The sequence below is a fragment of the Phaenicophaeus curvirostris genome, chromosome 2 (assembly GCF_032191515.1).
Source record: "Phaenicophaeus curvirostris isolate KB17595 chromosome 2, BPBGC_Pcur_1.0, whole genome shotgun sequence".
Taxonomy (NCBI): domain Eukaryota; kingdom Metazoa; phylum Chordata; class Aves; order Cuculiformes; family Cuculidae; genus Phaenicophaeus; species Phaenicophaeus curvirostris.
The window spans coordinates 76,149,412-76,167,738 of NC_091393.1; the positions used below are offsets into that span (position 1 = coordinate 76,149,412).

At 46.9% G+C, this 18,327-nt stretch overlaps 1 protein-coding gene across 6 annotated transcripts in view; it reads right to left on the reverse strand.

The window, feature by feature from the left end:
• Positions 1 to 1,340: 1,340 nt before the first annotated feature.
• MDGA1 (MAM domain containing glycosylphosphatidylinositol anchor 1) overlaps positions 1,341 to 18,327 on the reverse strand; it is a 147,285-nt gene continuing 130,298 nt past the window's right edge. For 4 of the 6 annotated variants that reach the window (XM_069852537.1, XM_069852538.1, XM_069852536.1 and 1 more), the window contains 3 exons: positions 4,311 to 4,441; positions 3,501 to 3,609; positions 2,068 to 2,193 (listed from right to left, as the gene is read on the reverse strand). In XM_069852537.1, coding sequence (XP_069708638.1) covers positions 2,102 to 2,193; positions 3,501 to 3,609; positions 4,311 to 4,441 — 332 coding nt within the window. In that variant the 3' untranslated portion in view covers positions 2,068 to 2,101. Of the gene's footprint in view, positions 2,194 to 3,500; positions 3,610 to 4,310; positions 4,456 to 18,327 lie in introns of those variants that run through there. The other 2 variants (XM_069852541.1, XM_069852540.1) reach the window with 2 other exon arrangements.

The window sequence follows — 18,327 nt, forward strand, 5'->3', positions numbered from 1 at the left end:
TGGGTTTCAAGACTTCAAACTGTATCTCTTGGGAGTTAAATAAGAGCTTTCTCTCACCATCAGTGGAGGAAATGAGGCACCAGCTGTTATTAGAAGCTGAGCAGTGCAGGAAGCGGCTAATACATTCAGGTGATTTTAGACAAATACAGTTGTCTTAGAGAAGCTGACATAGTCATCAGAAATGTGGAACTAGCCGTGGGTACTGGGGAGCACCACTGACAGAGCTCATTGTACATCTGTGGAGTTTAAATGAGATGTCCCTTAGAGGGAAGAGTCCCATTTAACTGAACTGCCAGAGTGTGGGCTACTAAACCCCAGCCCATAGCCCTGTGGGGCTAACTCTGCCCTGTATCTGGAGAAAAGTCTTTCCCACAGCTGCTGCCAATCGCAACAAGGCAATCACAGTTCTCATTTGTCCAGTGCAAGGCAGAACCTTCTCATCTAGGGCAGCATGTGCCTCCACCCTGAGGATGTCAGGGCAGACCTGCTGCAGGTCTACAGCAGAGAGAGACAGCAGCTTTACTCTTTCATGATGCCAGCAGGAGGTGCATGTATTTTCCCCATCCCTATCTATTCCCCTGTTCTTCACGGCAAACTGGGCCTCATTTCAGCACAAGCCTCTCTTTTGGGTCAAGCTTCCTGCCTCCATCCTTTTTGGGGCACTTTCTGCTCACCTCTTCCACCTCCACCCTTCGGCTTCTCTGCCTGTTACTTCGGCAGTGGAAGCTGAGTGCCAGCAAGACTGCATGTGCTGATAAAATTCAGCCACCTCTGTCCTGAGCAGTGATGCTGTTGTTGCACTTCACCCATTCTGTTGCTAATGCACTTTGTGTGCTAAAAGGCCTCAAAAGGTGAGAGGGCAATATCAGAGCTGCCTGAACTGCTGGCCCAAGGGGTGGTCATGGGCACGAGACCTGCTGTTTGGCTGAAGAAGGTTGAAATGCCTGACTTCCCATAATCCACAAAGTTTGAGGTTAGGGAAGTTAAGCAATGGAATAAAATACCAAAATAAATAGGTAACAAAGGGGAGGCAGAGAAGCAGACCTGGGCTTAGGGCTGAAGCAACTGTCAGTACAGCATTCACAGGGGAAAGCCAGTGTGCAACTGCTCCCCCTTCCCATCCCATCTCACCTTGCCCCACCCATCCCTTAGCCCCACAGAGACAACTTTCTGTCTGCAGCTCAGACCTGCTCTCATATTTTCTCCACCCAACAAGAGTGCTGACAGAAGAGAAAGAGGCGCTTAGAGGCCAATGCTGCAGCCGGATCCAGCCGGGAGTTCTCCACCACTCAGCATGGTCCATGTGATGGGTCCATTCCTGCTCCATCTTCTTCAGGCTGGTGGGTGAGAAGCACAGAGCGGTGGGGAAAGGCCAAAGCAAACCACACAGGGGGCAATTAAATACATGAGAGCCTGGAAGATGTGGGTGGATGGAGACATTGAAGCACATGCGGTGCGAGGCAAGATGCTCTGGCCACCAGCATGCGGGGCAGCTGCTGCCCCACGGTCGAGGCCAGCATTACTGCAGGGAGCTGCAGCTGGAACAGGGCAGCCCCAGCCAGTGGGAGAGCATGGGGAGACAAGGGGAATACTGCAGTATAACATCCACCAAGCTGTGGGCTCTGCAGTAAAGAAGGTAACTGTTCTGGTAGAAATTTGTGCTTTAATATATTTTAGTTTGTTTAAAACAAGTTCCCACTTCCCTAAAGAAGCTCTGTCCGACATTCCCAAGGAAACATGGGGGTGTTTTTATCCTCATTCATTTGCTCTTCATATCACTTCATTCCTATTTTTTGTCTTTCATTCCTTCTTTTCTGTGCGTTTCTTTTTCATTCCTTCCTTCCTCTCTGTCTCTGTCTCTTGTGCAGGTGCTTGTAAAAAATTTTTGTCTTTATCTTTAAATTTTGTTCTAGACATTATGACTTTCTCAAGGAGTGCTCCAGTTCTGAACCAGATCCTTTTGCATGGTCATGCCTGTCAGTCTTTGGTAACATATGGACACTTTGGTGTGCCAGTGAGAAGGGGAGGAAGAGGAGCAGAGGTGGCTGAGTAGGAAAGGAGAGGAATGTCTCAGTCCGAAGACAGGAGCGCTCACTTGCCATCATCTCAGCAGCACGTAAAGGAAGAAAGTCAATGGGCCACAAAGACAAGGGCTGTGCAGGGCCGAGACACCATTTCCTGGAAGAGCAACCGCTGCCAGCCAAGAAGAGAAAAAAAGAATTAGTGATGGAATGGATCCAGACCTCATCAAACAATGTAATGTAAATCAGTGCCTGAGCCTCTCCTCCCACCCTTAATCATGAACCATCTCCCAGATTGGAAGATCTTTCTAGCCTTCCCTGGACATTCTGAAAGCTCCCCAAAATTAATTCTTTTTCAACTTGGGAGACAAGGTTATGTCTTAATTACTTTTGCAATTCAACTCTCCTTCCTACCCCAGAAGATTCAACTTAAGTCAAACAAAAGGTTCTGGTTTTGTTTTGGTTACATCCTAGGCTGAAACAGACCTTTATCTCAAGTTTTAAAATTTGCAGGGTGTTCTGACTATTTGGATGTTTTGCTTCCCTCTTCACCTTTGAAGTTAAGAAAATTGCTGAAAATGACACTTCCTCAACAAGTTTTTTTTTCCTTCAAAATTAAATAAAGACAAAATGAACCTTGGCCTTAAGTGCCTGTTGGACTTTGCGTTGCATATGCTGCACATCTCCTCTCCTGCCCAGCTGGGGCATGTTATCGAAGGCACAGGCAGGACTAAGGCATGAGGCACAGCACTGATTCCCACCCAAAGACTAATGCCTATGTGCTGCTTATGCACTTTGCTCTGGCTTCAGTCTACAGTGCAACCTCAGTGAGAGTGGGATTGTCTCCATTTCTGCAGTGCTGGCACTGAGATTACGTGGATGGACTGGAAAGGGGACTGGTGGGATTTAGCTCAAGCACCCACTGTCAGGATCAGAAGGCAGGTGATGGAGAGTTTGGGTAGCTTGCTCCCATCCTAGATGTGCCATACCCTGTCTGGCTGTGCCTCTTTGCTCAGAGGACAATAAGAAGAAGCCCAGCCCTCCCTGGGTCCAGGTGCCAAATGGGGTAGTTTTTTTCCCTGGAGGACTGACATATTGCTGCAGAGGCCCCCAAAGCCTGCAGAAGGTCTTTCTCTTTCCAAAGCCCCATATCTAGGATTTCCAGGAAATGAGATATTGCAGAAGCCTTTAGCCTCTTGGGATGACACCCACAATCCAACATATTCGTGCAGATTTCAGGATGTTGGTGTCTGGCAGCACAGTCCCTACAGGATCTGGTTATTCCTCTGAGTTCTTGCTAACCATGACTATAAAGGATAAGTTCAGGGTCCTGACAGCCTTTTTGCTGATGGAGTTGACCCATCTTTTTGAGTGCCACCGACATGCCAACACGATCTGAAATTAGCTGCGCATGCCTAGCATGTGCACACATGTGCACTCCCACCAATTTGTTTTCCTCTGAGGCACACACACTCTCACCCTTATTCGGTCCAAGTGGCTTCCTTGGACAGTCCCCCTTTTTCAGAGTGACGTCATCGATGGCAATGTCCCCCTCGTAGCTTGTGCCCCGGACACCTTCGAAGATGATCTGCAAACAGAGCATAAGGCAGAGCCCAGTGTGAGGCTGCAGCTGTGGAAAATCATACTGGGCATTTGCCACAGTGCCACAACTTACCAGCCTGCACACACCCAGCCCTCACAAACAACTCTACAACAAATTAGAAAGCTGGGCAAAAATATCAGCAATAAAACATCCAGTAACAAAGCTGATCACCTCATGGGTATGCATGAACAACTTGATGAGCAGACAGACAGTGCCCAGTCCATATTCATGACCTGTCCTACAGTTCTAAATCAGAGGGGTAGCGGGGGTGGACTCTTGCAGCACACACTAGAAGAAATCTCTACTGCTTAAAGTCACTTTTACACCAACAGGCCAGGATCCCCTAGCTGCTCAACATCAGCAGATCTGTCGCACAGACCTGGTATCAGAAGGAGCATTTTGACAAGCAGTTTCCAGATCAGCAAGAATCAGAAAGTTTATAGTGCCAAACTGATGCTGGCACATAGCAATGTTGGATGGCTTCAGAGATAAGTGGATTTGATTTCTGTGTATCAATTGAGTTCTTGCCTTGCCCTAGTGACCCTGGGAGTGGAGAGCTCCCAGTACCCTCACTGTGCCCAACCAGCCCCTGTGCTGTGGAGGCAGATGCCTGTTGGGAAGTCTCCTATGCTCCATGGCACATAGACCAGTTGGCAGGCAGCTCCTAGGCTGTGGATCTGACTTACCTGGAAGGGCCCGGGCGGGTTGATGGGCACGTGTGCTTGCTGCCACATGTTTCCCCGGTTCCCACTGAGTGACCAGACCTGGGTGTCGATGGCACGCTTGTTCCGCACACGAACTAGCAGGTTCAAGGAGCCTGTAAGAGAGAATCTGGGTGCTGGCATGCCAGGGCAGGCAGGCAATCCAGCCTGCTGGGCTGTCCCCCAGCTTAGCTCTGGGGCTTAGCCCAACCAGCCCAGGGACAGCCTGCAGAGCCCCAGTGGTAACCTCTGGAGGGAGCCAGCTTTCTCCTAGATTGACAGCAGGTGCCATTAGCAATGTTTCATCCATCTAGGCTACCCAAGAGAGGGCACAGATCCATGTGAATACAGTGAGGACAGGATGAGGAAGAAGCAGTTTGTAGCCTGGCTAGGGTGGCAGAAGAAGAGGGTAGCAGAAATGCTGGTTGTGAGGGACCTCCAGAAGCATTCCACCCAAACTCCTGCTTGAAGCTGTCTCCAGATTTACATGAAGGCAGCATGACTTTGCCTGGCTAAGTCCTGAAATCCCCCAAGGAAATCAACTTTTCCTAATGTCTAGGAACCTACAGTGCTACCAGTTATGGCCACTGTTTCCTATTGTATTGTCTCCATATGAAGTAAAGCTGAGAGAACTGGATTTGTTCAGCCTTGAGAAGAGGAGGCTTAGGGGAGACCTTATTACCATGTACCACTACATAAAGGGTATCCACCAAGAGGAAGTTGACTCTGTATACAGGAGGAGTCACATGGAAAAGACATGGGGTAATGGGTATAAGTTGCTTCTGGGGAGATTCCAGTTTTATTCCAGAAGAAAATTTTTCACCATGAGAGCAGTTAAACATTGGAATAATCTCCCCAGGGAAGTGGTTGATTCTTCTACATTAGACACTTAAGGCTCAGCTTGACAGGGTTCTGGGCCATCTAATTTAAACTGTGTATTACCTAAAAGGTTGGACCAGATGATCCCTGAGGTCCCTCCCAACCTGGCATTCTGTGATTCTGTGATTCTGTCTAACACTACTGATAAGATTTTGGCTCTATTACCTGTGAAATTGCCCTTCAAACAGTTGATGGCCAAGGGATGATAGCAGCCTCCTCTTTGCCAGACTGAGCAAGGCCATCTCCCTTCTCTTTCCCAGGATTTGCGCTCCTGGCACTTGAAATCCTGATGCCTCACTGTTGCACCCACGCCAGTATCTGTGCATCCCACTTGAACTGGGGAGCCCAGGACACATCCTTACTGCTCTGCATTCGCAACTAATACCGCACTATGCAGCCTGCAGCCCTCTCCTCGTCTTGGCCTTGGCCATCAGCTGCAGAAACACAGCTTATGTCCTCAGTTGCTACTTGCCCTGGAAGCAGCCTTGGAGCAAGCAGACATTCTTTGCTGGCACTGCACAGCATTGCCTGCACCATGCAGCCCGTACCATCCCAGGTCCACATTTTCAGAGGGATATAAAGAACCTGTGAATCCACACTGACTTGAAGCTCTTTCAAGCAAAGCAATTCCCAAAAGTTTTTTTCTGCCATTAAACCAAAACCAAAGCCAACGAATCTCAACGTATTTCCAGTTCTCTCTTTGAAAACAGTGTCACAACCCTCTACCCTCTACCCACAAACAACACCATCTCAGTCTGTCTTCCTGCAGCACTTGTTTAGTAATCCCCTCAGCTGACTTCTTTCCTTTCTTGTTTTAATGAAAAAAAATTTTTAAACATTTACTCGGGGTTGACCTGAAACACCTTTTCTCATTTTTTTTCAGTTTAGCTAGCGAACCAAAAAATCAATCACAACTCTAGTCACACTGTTTCTTATCAAGTGTTTCTGGTCTCCATACCCAGACATATTACACCTGAGAGCAGAGAGGCAATAATAACACTTACTCATATGCCCAGAGTCTGTCTGCACTTGGGATGCAATCCCCGCCCAGGTACACTCTTCTGAGAGGCACCAATGAGAGGTCAGGGAAAGAGATGGGGAAAGAGACTTTCCTACATAAGCTCCCTTCTGCACGATCCCCTAAAATTCTTCATTCTTGGCACATCAGTCTTGGGACACTGTGTGAAGGACAGGGACCTGGAAGTACAGCCATCGAGCGCATGGCTGTCAGAAAGTGAGAGATATATCACAGGGAGTTCAGAGATGCATAATAAAGATGATAAAATGTTTAGATTCTGAGTGGCTGACTTACAAGAAAAGGTTAAAAGAATGAAATATGTGTATAATTTAGTGAATTGAGAAAAAAGGGGCATGTTATTGCCTGGAAATATTCAGAAGCATTAGCACTGAGAATGCCTAAGAAAACTAGATGAAGGCTTGACCAGACAGAGAGAGTGTATCCAATTCCTTTTCCCAGTGGTACCCAGTTTGGGATGCACACCATGACCCAAGGTGAGGAGTAAAATAACTTGTTTCTCTCACTCTTGAGACCAGCTAGCACTACACAGCCTTGGGGAGACAGAGGTAAGCGAGTGTGATCTCCCTCCTGGAAACACGGTGCAAAGGATAAGAGAGGTCACCATGGAAGCCTCTGGCAAAACCAGCTCTGAGCCACTGGTTTCTTGTTGTCCTCCCTGCCCTCAGGAGCTTCCTGTGAGGGAAAGTCTCTTCAAGAAGGATACTTAGTCCTCAGGGAGGCAGTTGACAAATTCCTACCCACACAGGAACAACATAACCCCATAGATCAATGTCAACAGGACAGTGTTCAGAGCAGCTAATTACAGACACCAGAGCCAGTGAAGTGAGGAATTGAGAGTGAATGAAGAAATAATACAAAGCTGCTAGCAAGCAAGGATTAAGAACAACCTCTGTCTATTCTATCCTCATTTGGGAACTTGCAGCTAGAATCTGCTGCACAAGAGCCTGCCTGCGCAGCCAGGACTGGGACAAATCAGGCAGCAAATGAACTTTGATGCCCTAGGAGAAAAATGAAGGTGAGATAGAAAGAGACCCAGAGAAGCAACTGGAATGAAAATTAGTGCCCCCAAAGCACTGGCTGTGAATCCCTGGCCTAAACCCAAACCAAGCCTGTGCACATCCTGGCTGACAGCTCCATGTCCTTGCATCATCAGGAAAAAAGTTTCAACATTTTAAGCCCCAAATTCCCTAACAGAACAATACTGAATAAAAGCAGGCATTCCTCAAAAGGTTTGCAAATGGAAAGGAAGCTCCCTTATCTGCCCACAGCACGCAGTGTTTCACCACCTCTGTCTACACACAGAAAAAAAGAAGGTCAAAACAGACAAACAGCATGCCCATGATTGTCTTACAAATCAGTCAGAGTTGTGAAGGGCAGTCAGATCTCATAGCCCTACCTGCAATCCCTGCTAATTTACAGAGCCTCCCTGAGACTGGGAAACAACTACACCACTTCCCTTTCTCAATAATGCTGTCATTGGGAATGTGCTTCTGGCAGGCATGGCAGAGACTCCAGGACTTCAAACCAAACAGGGATGAAGGCTCTAACCGATCTGAACTGAGCCCACAGTGTTGTAGATGCTAAAGATTGTGCAGGTCTTCTACTTTATTCCCTTCTACCATGTCTCAGTCTGCCACAGTCTGCCAGTCAAGTTTACAGGCACGTGGCCTGTAATGGAAGTACTTGGAAATGAACCTTCACATCTGAGCTCCAGGCAGAGCCATAAAACATTGCAGTCCTGGACTACAGAAAGCTCCAAGTCATCTCTCCAATTGTTCAGAGCTTCTTTATCTCCACTTTTCAGTCAGACCCTGAAAGCCAACTGTGTGATGGAACAAGAGCTGCAGAGCTTCATGTTTTCCAAGGGAAAACTTTGGGTTCAGGCCACTGTCCTAAAATCAAATGTTGTTCCAGGAACCCACTTACAGCCATGCAAATCCATAGATTGAGTCTCAGGCTAAAAAGGGAGGTGGAGCCTATGTAGATATTGACATCCACATCTCCCGATTTCTGGTGAATTCACACCTGCCCACACCTACCTCCATGCAACCTAGCAATACCCAACTCACGCTTTATTAAGTATCTTCACTCCCTCTGTAGGTTTCAGCATGTCACACAATTTCAGACCAAACAAGCCACCCAATGCTTGTAAGATGCTCTCCTAGAGCACAGACTATATATCCAAATCCCACTTTGCAGAAGGTGACCAATGCACACGCATGCGTAGGTTGTGAGGAGCCCATTCACAGCTGTGACCTGACTTGCCACTTGATCCTTAGCAAACCCCTTTTACCTACTTTTATTTGCTGACATGATATGGTCATGATAATCAAGAAGGATAATAACACTCACTCTCTTTGAGGGCAACTCAGAAACATAGCGAATATTTTACAAGACCTGAGAAAGAAGACACTAGTAACACAAGTGCCTGAGGCCTTCTGCCTTTCCAGCGATCACAAACTGAAGAAGAACCAAACTGGGACCTGCTTTCCAACCCCCATGCCTCCATCAGTGCAGATGTGAAAGGCCCGTTTGGGACATATTCCAGTGCAAGCTGTTGCAGCCACACCTTTTGCCTGGTTTTATATTACAATCATGTCCAGTTTCCTGTATCAGAATCCAAATCCAGCTGGCCAGTTTTGTTGTCTACTTCTGTCATTGTCGCCCCTTCCCCACCTCCCCCATCAAATGTGTTTGGCACTTTCCAAGGGCACCTGCTGGTAAGTCGTACACAAAGACAGGCCATCTATCTGCTGCTGAATCTCTCCAGCTGACCAGAGACCGAACAACACAAGGGAAATCCCATGACACCAGCAATCCCGTTGTTACCTCTCCCCATACAAGGCAATCTTCACATTTGTCTTGTAATGTGTATTGTTCCTTCTTTCCAATCAAAAGGGAGAATAAAGGTCAGTGAAGAGCGATGATCAATCAATTACAGTGAGAGTGAGCTGTACCTTCTGCTGACTGCCTTTAAGACCAGAGCTGGCATTTCAAAAGAGTGGCACTCACACAAAAGAGCACCAGCTGGGCTGCCAGATAGAGTAGCCCAAGGGATGCCTTTAAATGTTACCTTCTCACAACATGAAAAGGTCTTTTTGTTTCCACAGGATGGGAACTTCAGCGTCACACTGAATAGCAGCATAGATAGGGAAAAGCCAGTCCAGACAGCACAGTGAGAGAAGCAGGGTCTGCAAGGGCAGGACCGTGGGCACAATCTATGTGGGATGGCAAAGGAGGTAGCTTTCCTTGAGAGCTTTCTGTGAGGCAGTTAGGGAGTGAAGTGGAGTGATGGGGTGAGGGAAGGCTGAGACACAGCTCAGTTTAGGCAGCTTGGATGTGAGGCAGGCAGCCAGAGCAGCTAGGAAGCAGAGGGAGAACAGCACTGAATGCTGAGAGGCAGGGTGCTGTGCTGTGCTCAGCAAAGCCCCACGGGATGGGTAGGAAAATACGTCAGGATCAACAGCCAGAAGATGGGCTGGCCACAGGCTCACATGCAGCCTGGTCTCACAGCAACTCCCTGTTGCGCTCCTGCAGCATCCCTGCTCTGGCAAAGGGCAATCTCAGGAGATGAGCTATGCATGAGAAATCCTGACTGCAACTCCAGTTTAGGTTTGTCATCAACTAGGAATCCACAAATGAAAGCCTCCTTGGAAATTGCCACCACATTTCAAGGGCAGGCAAGACAGATCGAGATAAGAAGAAACTGATCCATGGCAAGAGATGCCCAGTGGGTGGACAAAGATACACAGAGTGGAGAGGATGCAGACCTTGTATAGCCTGACAGAGTCACTTGCAGACCCCATATGAGAGCTGAAACCAGACTAGGGAGAAAAGAACTCTTTCTTTCCAATAGGGGCCCTGAGCAATTCCTTAAGTGTGGTTTAATGTTAACAACCACTGATCACAAACAAAAAGCCCAAAGCTTAGTGCAGGCAAATCCCAGGAGTGAATGACAGTCCCCAGAAAGAATCTATTACTGTTCATAATTCCTGCAACAAACACAGGTCTCTCCTTCTCTCATTTAAATGGATGTTAATGAATAGCAGCCTGTGTCAGGCTGGTGTTCTCAATTACAGAGCTGTGGGGGAAAGTTACTGCTCTGAGAGCTAGAAAGCAGACAGTGGAGAAACAATTGTAGCACAGACAGAGATGGAGAAATAATATCAGCTTGCATTGACTCATAATTTCTAGGACTGTAAGTTGCCTTTGTGCCATGATATGATATATTTATTCATTCGCAGTCTCTAACAATGCTTCATACTTCAACATATATGGATTAAGACAAATAAAGCTCCTCAGCTGCTTTCCATACCTGAGTACAGAGAACTTTATTTCTAGACATCTTTAACTGATCTGAGCTTGGTGTGCAGGGTTCCCTGTGTCAAGTCACAGGGTCACTACACAGACCCCTTCCTGCAGCTACTGCTTCAGTAAATTCAGAGTAGGAGGGTTCAGAGAGCTCACCAACAGTGAGAAAATAGAGTCTTGGTCAGAGTTCGGAAAGCACCTGTATCCCACCTCTACCCATCAGCTTTAGAGAGGCACTGAGCACGTTCAGAGCTGTGCTGCAGGTCAGGTATTTGCTATGGGACATTCTCTTTCTGCTTGATTATGATGGAGAGGTTATAGTGGAAAGGGATCAGGGGAATCAAAGCCACCAGTTCCCTGCTGTGGCTGGAACTTCCAGGGGCTATAAACAGCAATATGGTAAGTTTGATTGGCAATGTTTCCCCTACAGCAAACCTATGAAAATTACTTATATCTGGCTACAGGGAATTTTCTTTGGATTTTACTATGGATTCAAAAAATCGAAGAAACAAACACATTTCCACCCTTACCTCCTAAACCACCATCAAATGAGGATGAGTTTGAGGCAAGATCTCCTGACCTGGTAAAGCTAATTGCAAAATTGCCAATTGCCCGATTATTCTATGATCCATCACTATCTGACATGTTTGGCATGCATATGAATTTTGGGATAGAGGGAATAAACCAGCAGAGAAACAACAACACTGCACTGTAAAGAGGCAAAGTGGACAGGTGCCTGGACCCCCTGGAGGGACATGATGGGCAGGAGGAGCTGGGGAATGCAGGTAGTGGGGTAAATGCAACACTATGGCTAGGTCTGCCTTGTCACGAGGAATGCAAGTGCTAATGGGAGGAAGGCAGGCAAATTACAGCTCCAGCTCCTTCTCTCCAGCATAACCTCACTTGTCTGTGTACACGGAGAGCAGATGGTGATATGGTAGGAGCAGACTTGCAGTGGAGCTATGCTTGAGCTCCTTTGCTCATTTGATCCATGGTCTAATTAGAGAAGCTGTTGGCATAGAAAGATGAATGATAGAAAATTTCTATCTTTGATGCTGTGTGTATGGAACAGAATCTCACCACATCTTTTCATGGAAAATTCCCTCAGCGGTTGTTTGTGACCAGTAACAGGCTTTCTACGTGTGGACAACAGGATTTAGTTTAAGGAATTCAAAAAAGGGAGAAAAAAATCTCCATGCTCCATAACATTAAATTTATGCTATCTCAGAAGAACAAAGGATCATCCAATGTGCAACCAGAACAGAGCAGAAAGAGGGTACGGAGCCTGGCATTTAAAAGACAAGAACTAGGAGTCCACAGGCTTTTCACTAACTTCACGTCCGAATCATTATACCTTCTTGCCTAGTCACATCTCTTTCCCATACTTAAACATTTTGCAGGGGACAACATGAACAGACAGATGGGGTGTCTGACTCTAAGCCCCAAGCCCAGCTGTATTTCCACATCCCCTGAATGCCACCACAGGTAGCAGCTCTGATCCCACGTGCCAGCTCATCATGCTGCTGTGCCGCACGGTACCTGCCCACAGCCAGTGCAGGAGTCATCACAGCAATTCATAGAATCATAGAATCACCAGGTTGGAAAAGACCCACCGGATCATCGAGTCCAACCATTCCTATCAATCACTAAACCCTGCCCTTCAGCGCCTCGTCTTAAACACCTCCAGGGAAGGTGACTCAACCCCCTCCCTGGGCAGCCTGTTCCAGTGTCCCTTCACAGCAGATCTGACCACAGGATCAGGCTAGGAGCAGATTTCCTCTGCCTATCACTGGCCAAGCCACGGTCCCGCTTGCTTCACTCCAGACACTCAGCCTGATAGTGACCAGGTCTTTAGTTTCCCCACATCTCCTGGAGACCTCATGCCCTCTGCAGGTAGAGGGAGGCAAACAGGCAGGATGGTCCCTACCACCCTCTCAGCTGGACAGTGCTTGTTTACAGCCCAGCGAAGCAGAAAACAAATGTCATTGTGAGCTGAATGAGTCTCCAAACACCTGCGCTCCAGCACACACTCCCCTTTCCTTGCCAAATCTGGCGAGGAGACTGAGTGCTTAGCCTGTGGGGACCACACAGTCTTTCCAGAGCTTGCTCTTCACAGTCCCAGCTCAGGGGACATGAAAGGTTTCCCAGAGAGGTGGTCACTGACCCACACTAATAGGATTGGAAAGCACCCAGTAATATCAGGGTTGATGATGGGGAGGACCTTGGTGTGTGTCCCCTGCTTGCTTACTGAGCAGGGTGGTGCTTCACCTGCTTTGGTGGTCTCTTTGTTCCCTAGCAGCCCCAGATGTGCTGCCAAGCCCCATTCCTGCATGGCGATGCTCCATCATGGGATGGAGATCCCCTCTGGGGTTCATCCCATCTTGCTATGGCCTCCTCCATGGAGACCTACTCTAGTGAAGCAGCTGTGAAAAAGTGCTTCACAGGCAGTAGTGCTGGCCAGCCCATGGACAGGATCCTTACACTGGCTTTGTGCCTCAGGTAAAAGACCTGCAGCAGCCCATCTTTCTTCCTCTCCAATGTTTTCTGGAGTCAAGCAGTAAGCAGTCTGAAGGCAGCCAAGCAGCTCCTTCCCTCTTACTGTTTCTGTATATAGTGGTCCTAAGAAATGCTTAATGCTACCTTAGGAAAGGGAGGCCAGCCTGGGGGGAAACGGGAGTACAAGAAACATAGCAAGAAGAAGACCATGTGTAGGCAACTTTTCCCACCAATTTTTCAGACTCAAGAAGCAGAGTGAACCATAGTTGCTGTGAGGTCTGCTTGCTCCTTGTTCACCCTCTGTTTCGTGACATGCCCAGATGCCTTCAGGCAAATACTCTCTCTTCTCCCAGCTTTGATAACGGACTCTTTCATCTTTGCCATCAGAGACAGCTGGGTCCTTTGCGCAATTCATGTGTTCAGCTCTCATACTGAGAACATGCTCTGTGTTCAGCTCTCTTATTGCTGAAACAGAACTCTGCCTCATAGACACGGCCAGGTTTAAAAGAACACAACAGCCAGACACAGGGAGCCTGCCTGCCCCCCTCCTTTCTGTGGGCAGGCTTTGCTAAGACTTCAGCCAGAGAGAAGGGAGCCTCCCAGAGCCCCCAAAATACAGGAATGTGTGGGAGAGTTCCCAATAAAAACCCTGCAGAAGCAGATGTGCCTTTGCTGAGGAAGACTTTGCCTGCTTCTTCTCTATCCTTATTAACAACCTATTTCCCCACCATCACCCAGTCTGTGGTCTCTTGGTCCCAGAAGCCAAGCACAGGGCAGCTGCATGGCTGCAGGGCTTGGAGCAGATGGGCTGGTTTAGTGCGATGCTGAAGCCAGCAAGACAGCAGGAATGAGCAGCTGAGATCTCATACTCTTCCTGTTGAACTGAAGACACCACTCAAAATCTGTTTTCTGGCTTCTTCCTCTGCCTGACCCAAGGAGACATGAGAGATGAATGTTTCGGGCCTGGGAAATGGTTTGCTGCAGGAAGGCTATTACAGTAGGCTGTGTTCCCAGCTTTGCGTGAGGATTCATTATAGCAAAAGATTCCTTTCTGATTTCATACCCAACTGTACTTTTACCAGAAAACATTCAGGAGACTGGTTGAAACAGTGAGACTCACAGCCTGGATCTGCAAACTCCTTCATCTCAAGTGCTGGGATGCCTGTCATTCCTGCAGAGCAATCTTTGGGAGAGGCAGTCACACCTGGAAACAATGGTGATGACTGACACTTGTTGAACATTTTTTGATTTTTCTGGGAAGCATTTCAATACACACTATAAAATCATGACTTGTTGAAGTCCAGGAACAGACTGGGATGGTTGCACAAATAGTGCAAGATAGCTGTGCACTCTGCCCCCCAGCCTTTAAGCTGCCAGAGCATCCAGATGCTCATCAAGAATGACCAACTTCAGACTCCACTTGTACAACTACGGCACTAGTGAAATAGTTAATAGCCCATGGAGAGAAAAGACTGATCTGGGAGTGCTAAAGACATGGCTGGATATGCACTGAAAGTTCCCATTTCCTCTTAAGTGTCTGTTAAGTTTTCTATCTAGCAATTTCAGGGGCTGAATAATTGATGCAACACCTGATGTCTCGAGAGATGATCAGGTTGCAGTATATCCTTACAGCTACTCAACTTTGTGCAAGGCTGCTGCTGCTGCTGCAAGTCAAGTCTGAATGGAAAGGCACTTTGCTGAGACCCTGGAGGAAAGGAGGGGGATCATAGCACCTTCACGCCAGATGAGTAACAGTGACTCAAATCATGTGAGCAGGAGCAAAGATGAACTGTGGGGATTCAGACCATCTGCAAATGAATTGGTGTCAGCAATCTGTGCCCCTGACAACCTTCCTAACAAATTCTGCAGCGGGAATACAGTCAGATCATGACTGGTAAGGCAGGAGAAGAGGATTTTTTGAAGAAGGCAACATTTCAGCAGCTGTCTGTACAGGGAGCAGATGCACTTTTAGTGAGGAGTAAGGAAAGACACCCAAATGCAAGATACTAAGCAGAATGCCTGCATCAACATGAACACATTATTTGTGGAATAAACATGACACAGAGCCAATCCATATCTGAAAACCTTTCCCTCCTCTCCATGTTTTCTTCATCTTTACACAACAAGCTTAGAGATGATTCAGTCTCACATCTGCAAGCTGTGTCAAGCATGCTGTTGGTGCTCTTTGTAAGTAAACATCCAACAAAAGTCTAGACACAATATTTACTGGGCTCCAGCAAGAGTAATTGAAGGGAGTTCTCTGCCCTTGGTTATGCAGGAAGTTTGATTAAATGATGTATTGGTCCCATCTGGTCTTAATAATCTTTGCATCTACGGCTCTAATCCAAAGTTCACTCCAGTCTTTAGAAAAACAATGACTTCAATGGTCTTTGGTTCAGAGCCACTGTATTGAACCTACAGAGCTTGAACGACACTTTACAAATATGTGGTTTTCTTGCCAGGTATTTATAATTTTTGCTCAAGATCATGGTATTTGACTAACTTCGCCCCAAAACAAGCAGATACTACCAGAAGAAACCACAGTCTGTCCAAAGGGTCCATACCATAGCCCACAGGAGGCTGCTGGATGTCTGCACAAAATATTAGACAAATACACATCTATTGATATAGGAATGAGTCAAGTCAAGAAGCTAATAGGTGGAAAGATTATTTTAAAAAATTAATACATTTTTTCATTACAAACTGCTCATGTAACTCAAACTGCAACTTGTTTCCAAAGGCCTAGAGGGAAGTGAATCATATTCATTAGGAAAATCAGCCTCCTCTCAATCAATGCAGTGACATAATCTCTACCATATAGAGTTATTGCACTGGAGATAATAGCATGGATTTCACGAATGAAGCATTTGCATATAAGGCAAACTTTATAGGTCCAACAGAAAGCAGGTACCTCCAAGGTGCTACCTGTATAACTGTGTACAGTGGCAGGGTGCTGTTTTCATAAATTAGCTTTGGGTACAAATGAGGGAGCTACAACATTGAGACTTACATAAAGGACATTTCTGTGGTTCAAATTACTTTTATTGACATAGCTGGTACCTATTAATCTCTGTGATCTGACAGATCTGACTACTATAACTTGTCAGACATGATGTAGCCACGTGGCATCCATGCTAACACTGGCTCCTATGCGTGACCATCCACCATAATCTCTGAGACTCATCTTTGCATTGGTTGCATTATCTGAGCTGAAGGAATTCAGTTTGGCAGGCCTTCCAGATCTGTGTTTCCAACTCGGCATGAGGGTATCAGTGTGACGCCACCAGTGCAAGCAGCCTGCCTACAACAGAATTACCTCTGTGAAACTGCTTACGGCTTTCTTGAACTTTGTTGCTGTGGCATTGATCTGATCAGGTCTCATTTTTTCTGGTGACTCAGAACCAAAATCCCAAGCACTGTTCCTCACAGTATCTTAGAGCAGAGTAGAATAGTTCAGTTGCAAGGGTCCTACAACCATCATCTAGTATGTTTCCATACGAGGACAGGCTGAAAGAGTAGAGCTTGTTTCTCCTAGAGAATAGAAGACTCTATGGAGGCCTTACAGCAGCCTTCCAATACTTAAAGGGGAACTACAGGAAAGATGGGGAGGGTCTCATTATCAGGGAATGTGATAGGACAAGGAGTAATGATTTTCAGCTGAAAGCAGGGAGATACATATTAGACACTAGGAAGAAATTTTTTACTGTGGGGCTGGTGAGGCATTGGAACAGGTTGCTCAGAGCAGTTGTGGATTTCACAGCCCTAGAGGTGTTTGAGGCCAGGCTGGATGGGGCTTTGAGCAACTCGGTCTAGTAGAAGGTTTCCCTGCCCATGGCAGGGGGGTGGAACTGGATGATCTTTAAGGTCCCTTCCAATGCAAACCATTCTATGATTCTAATATCTAGTTTGATCCTCCCCTGATGCAGCTTTGAACCATTTCCAAGTGTCCTGTCTTTGGACATTAGGGAGAAGAGATCAGCACCTCCCTCCCTACCTCATCTCCTCAAGAAGCTGTAAGGAGTAATGAATAGTTTATTATTTCATAGGAAGCTTCTCATCCTGATTATATATAAGCTAGATTTAGTTGGGATAGTCAGATAACATCTGTGTCAGCACTAAGCTGGACAACAGTACCTTTAACTCTCCATGAGTTTCACTGATGCTTCACATATGCCAGAAGATAAGCCTGTTCCTTTATTTCTGGGAGAGGAACCGGCCAAGGTAAGACCATGACGCTGCCAGTGCAGAAAGGAGGCTCAATGTACAAAAATTGTAAGCCCAGAGCAGGGCCTTCAGACATCACATTCAATCAGGCTAAGCTCCTGAAGCTCAGGACTTACCAGTTTCACTACAGGAAGCAGCTGAACAGTCCTGTCTTGGGAGCTACCACAGGGCAAGGAGGGGTCTTTGCCTTCTCCCCTCTCTGAGGCCATATCTCATCATAAGCCTGTGTGCAGTGACTACTGCTATCAAAAATACAGAAAATGTAGTTTGAAAAGGGTGTACCAGTGAAGTCAATGATCAGAAGGAGGCTAAAAAAATGTTGCTTGGGTACATCCTACATCACTGCTCTAATGCAGGTACTCCTGTGAGAAAGTAGACTCTCTGCTCTGATGTTTTCCCCATGAGCACAGTCACTAGGTCACAAGATAGGGAGCTATAGCGTTAGCAATAACTGCATAATATGGGGACCACAACGTCCACACAAAAAGCTAAATTCATTGTGGCTGAATACTCCTCATCCCTCTAAGCAATCTTCTTCCTGCAGTCTGACTACGAAGGCATCTCTTGCTGCAAGGTCTGCAAGAGCATCCAGCAGCAGGCAGGAGGCTGTGCAGATTGTAACCTGGCTACAGTGAGCTAGGAAACATGAGAGAGGTGACAGGGGACTGCAGTGGGAGCAGTCTGTCAAGGGCACTATTCTCTGAAAGCATCCTCCTCCCAGGCAGTCCCTGGAAAGAAAGGAACAAGAGTCTAATGACTAAAGCAAGGGCTTAAGGATCTGGTCCCAGCTGTAATGCTGACTCACCAAGCCAACTCAACAAAGAGGCTTTCTGAATTTGATGACTGGTTGCTGTCTGCTGTGGTTAGCTTGCACTCCTGAAGAAAGCAAGCAATTGCTAATTTGATTTATCTGCGCCTGCGGCAAGCAAGACATTCTTGTGCTTGAATGCTGGGTGGAAATGGGATTTCTTTCCTTCCCCTCCCTGTGATTTTTGTGTTTGGGTGGGCAGGATCATAGGGAAATGTAAATGCACACTTCAGAGTGGGCCAGAG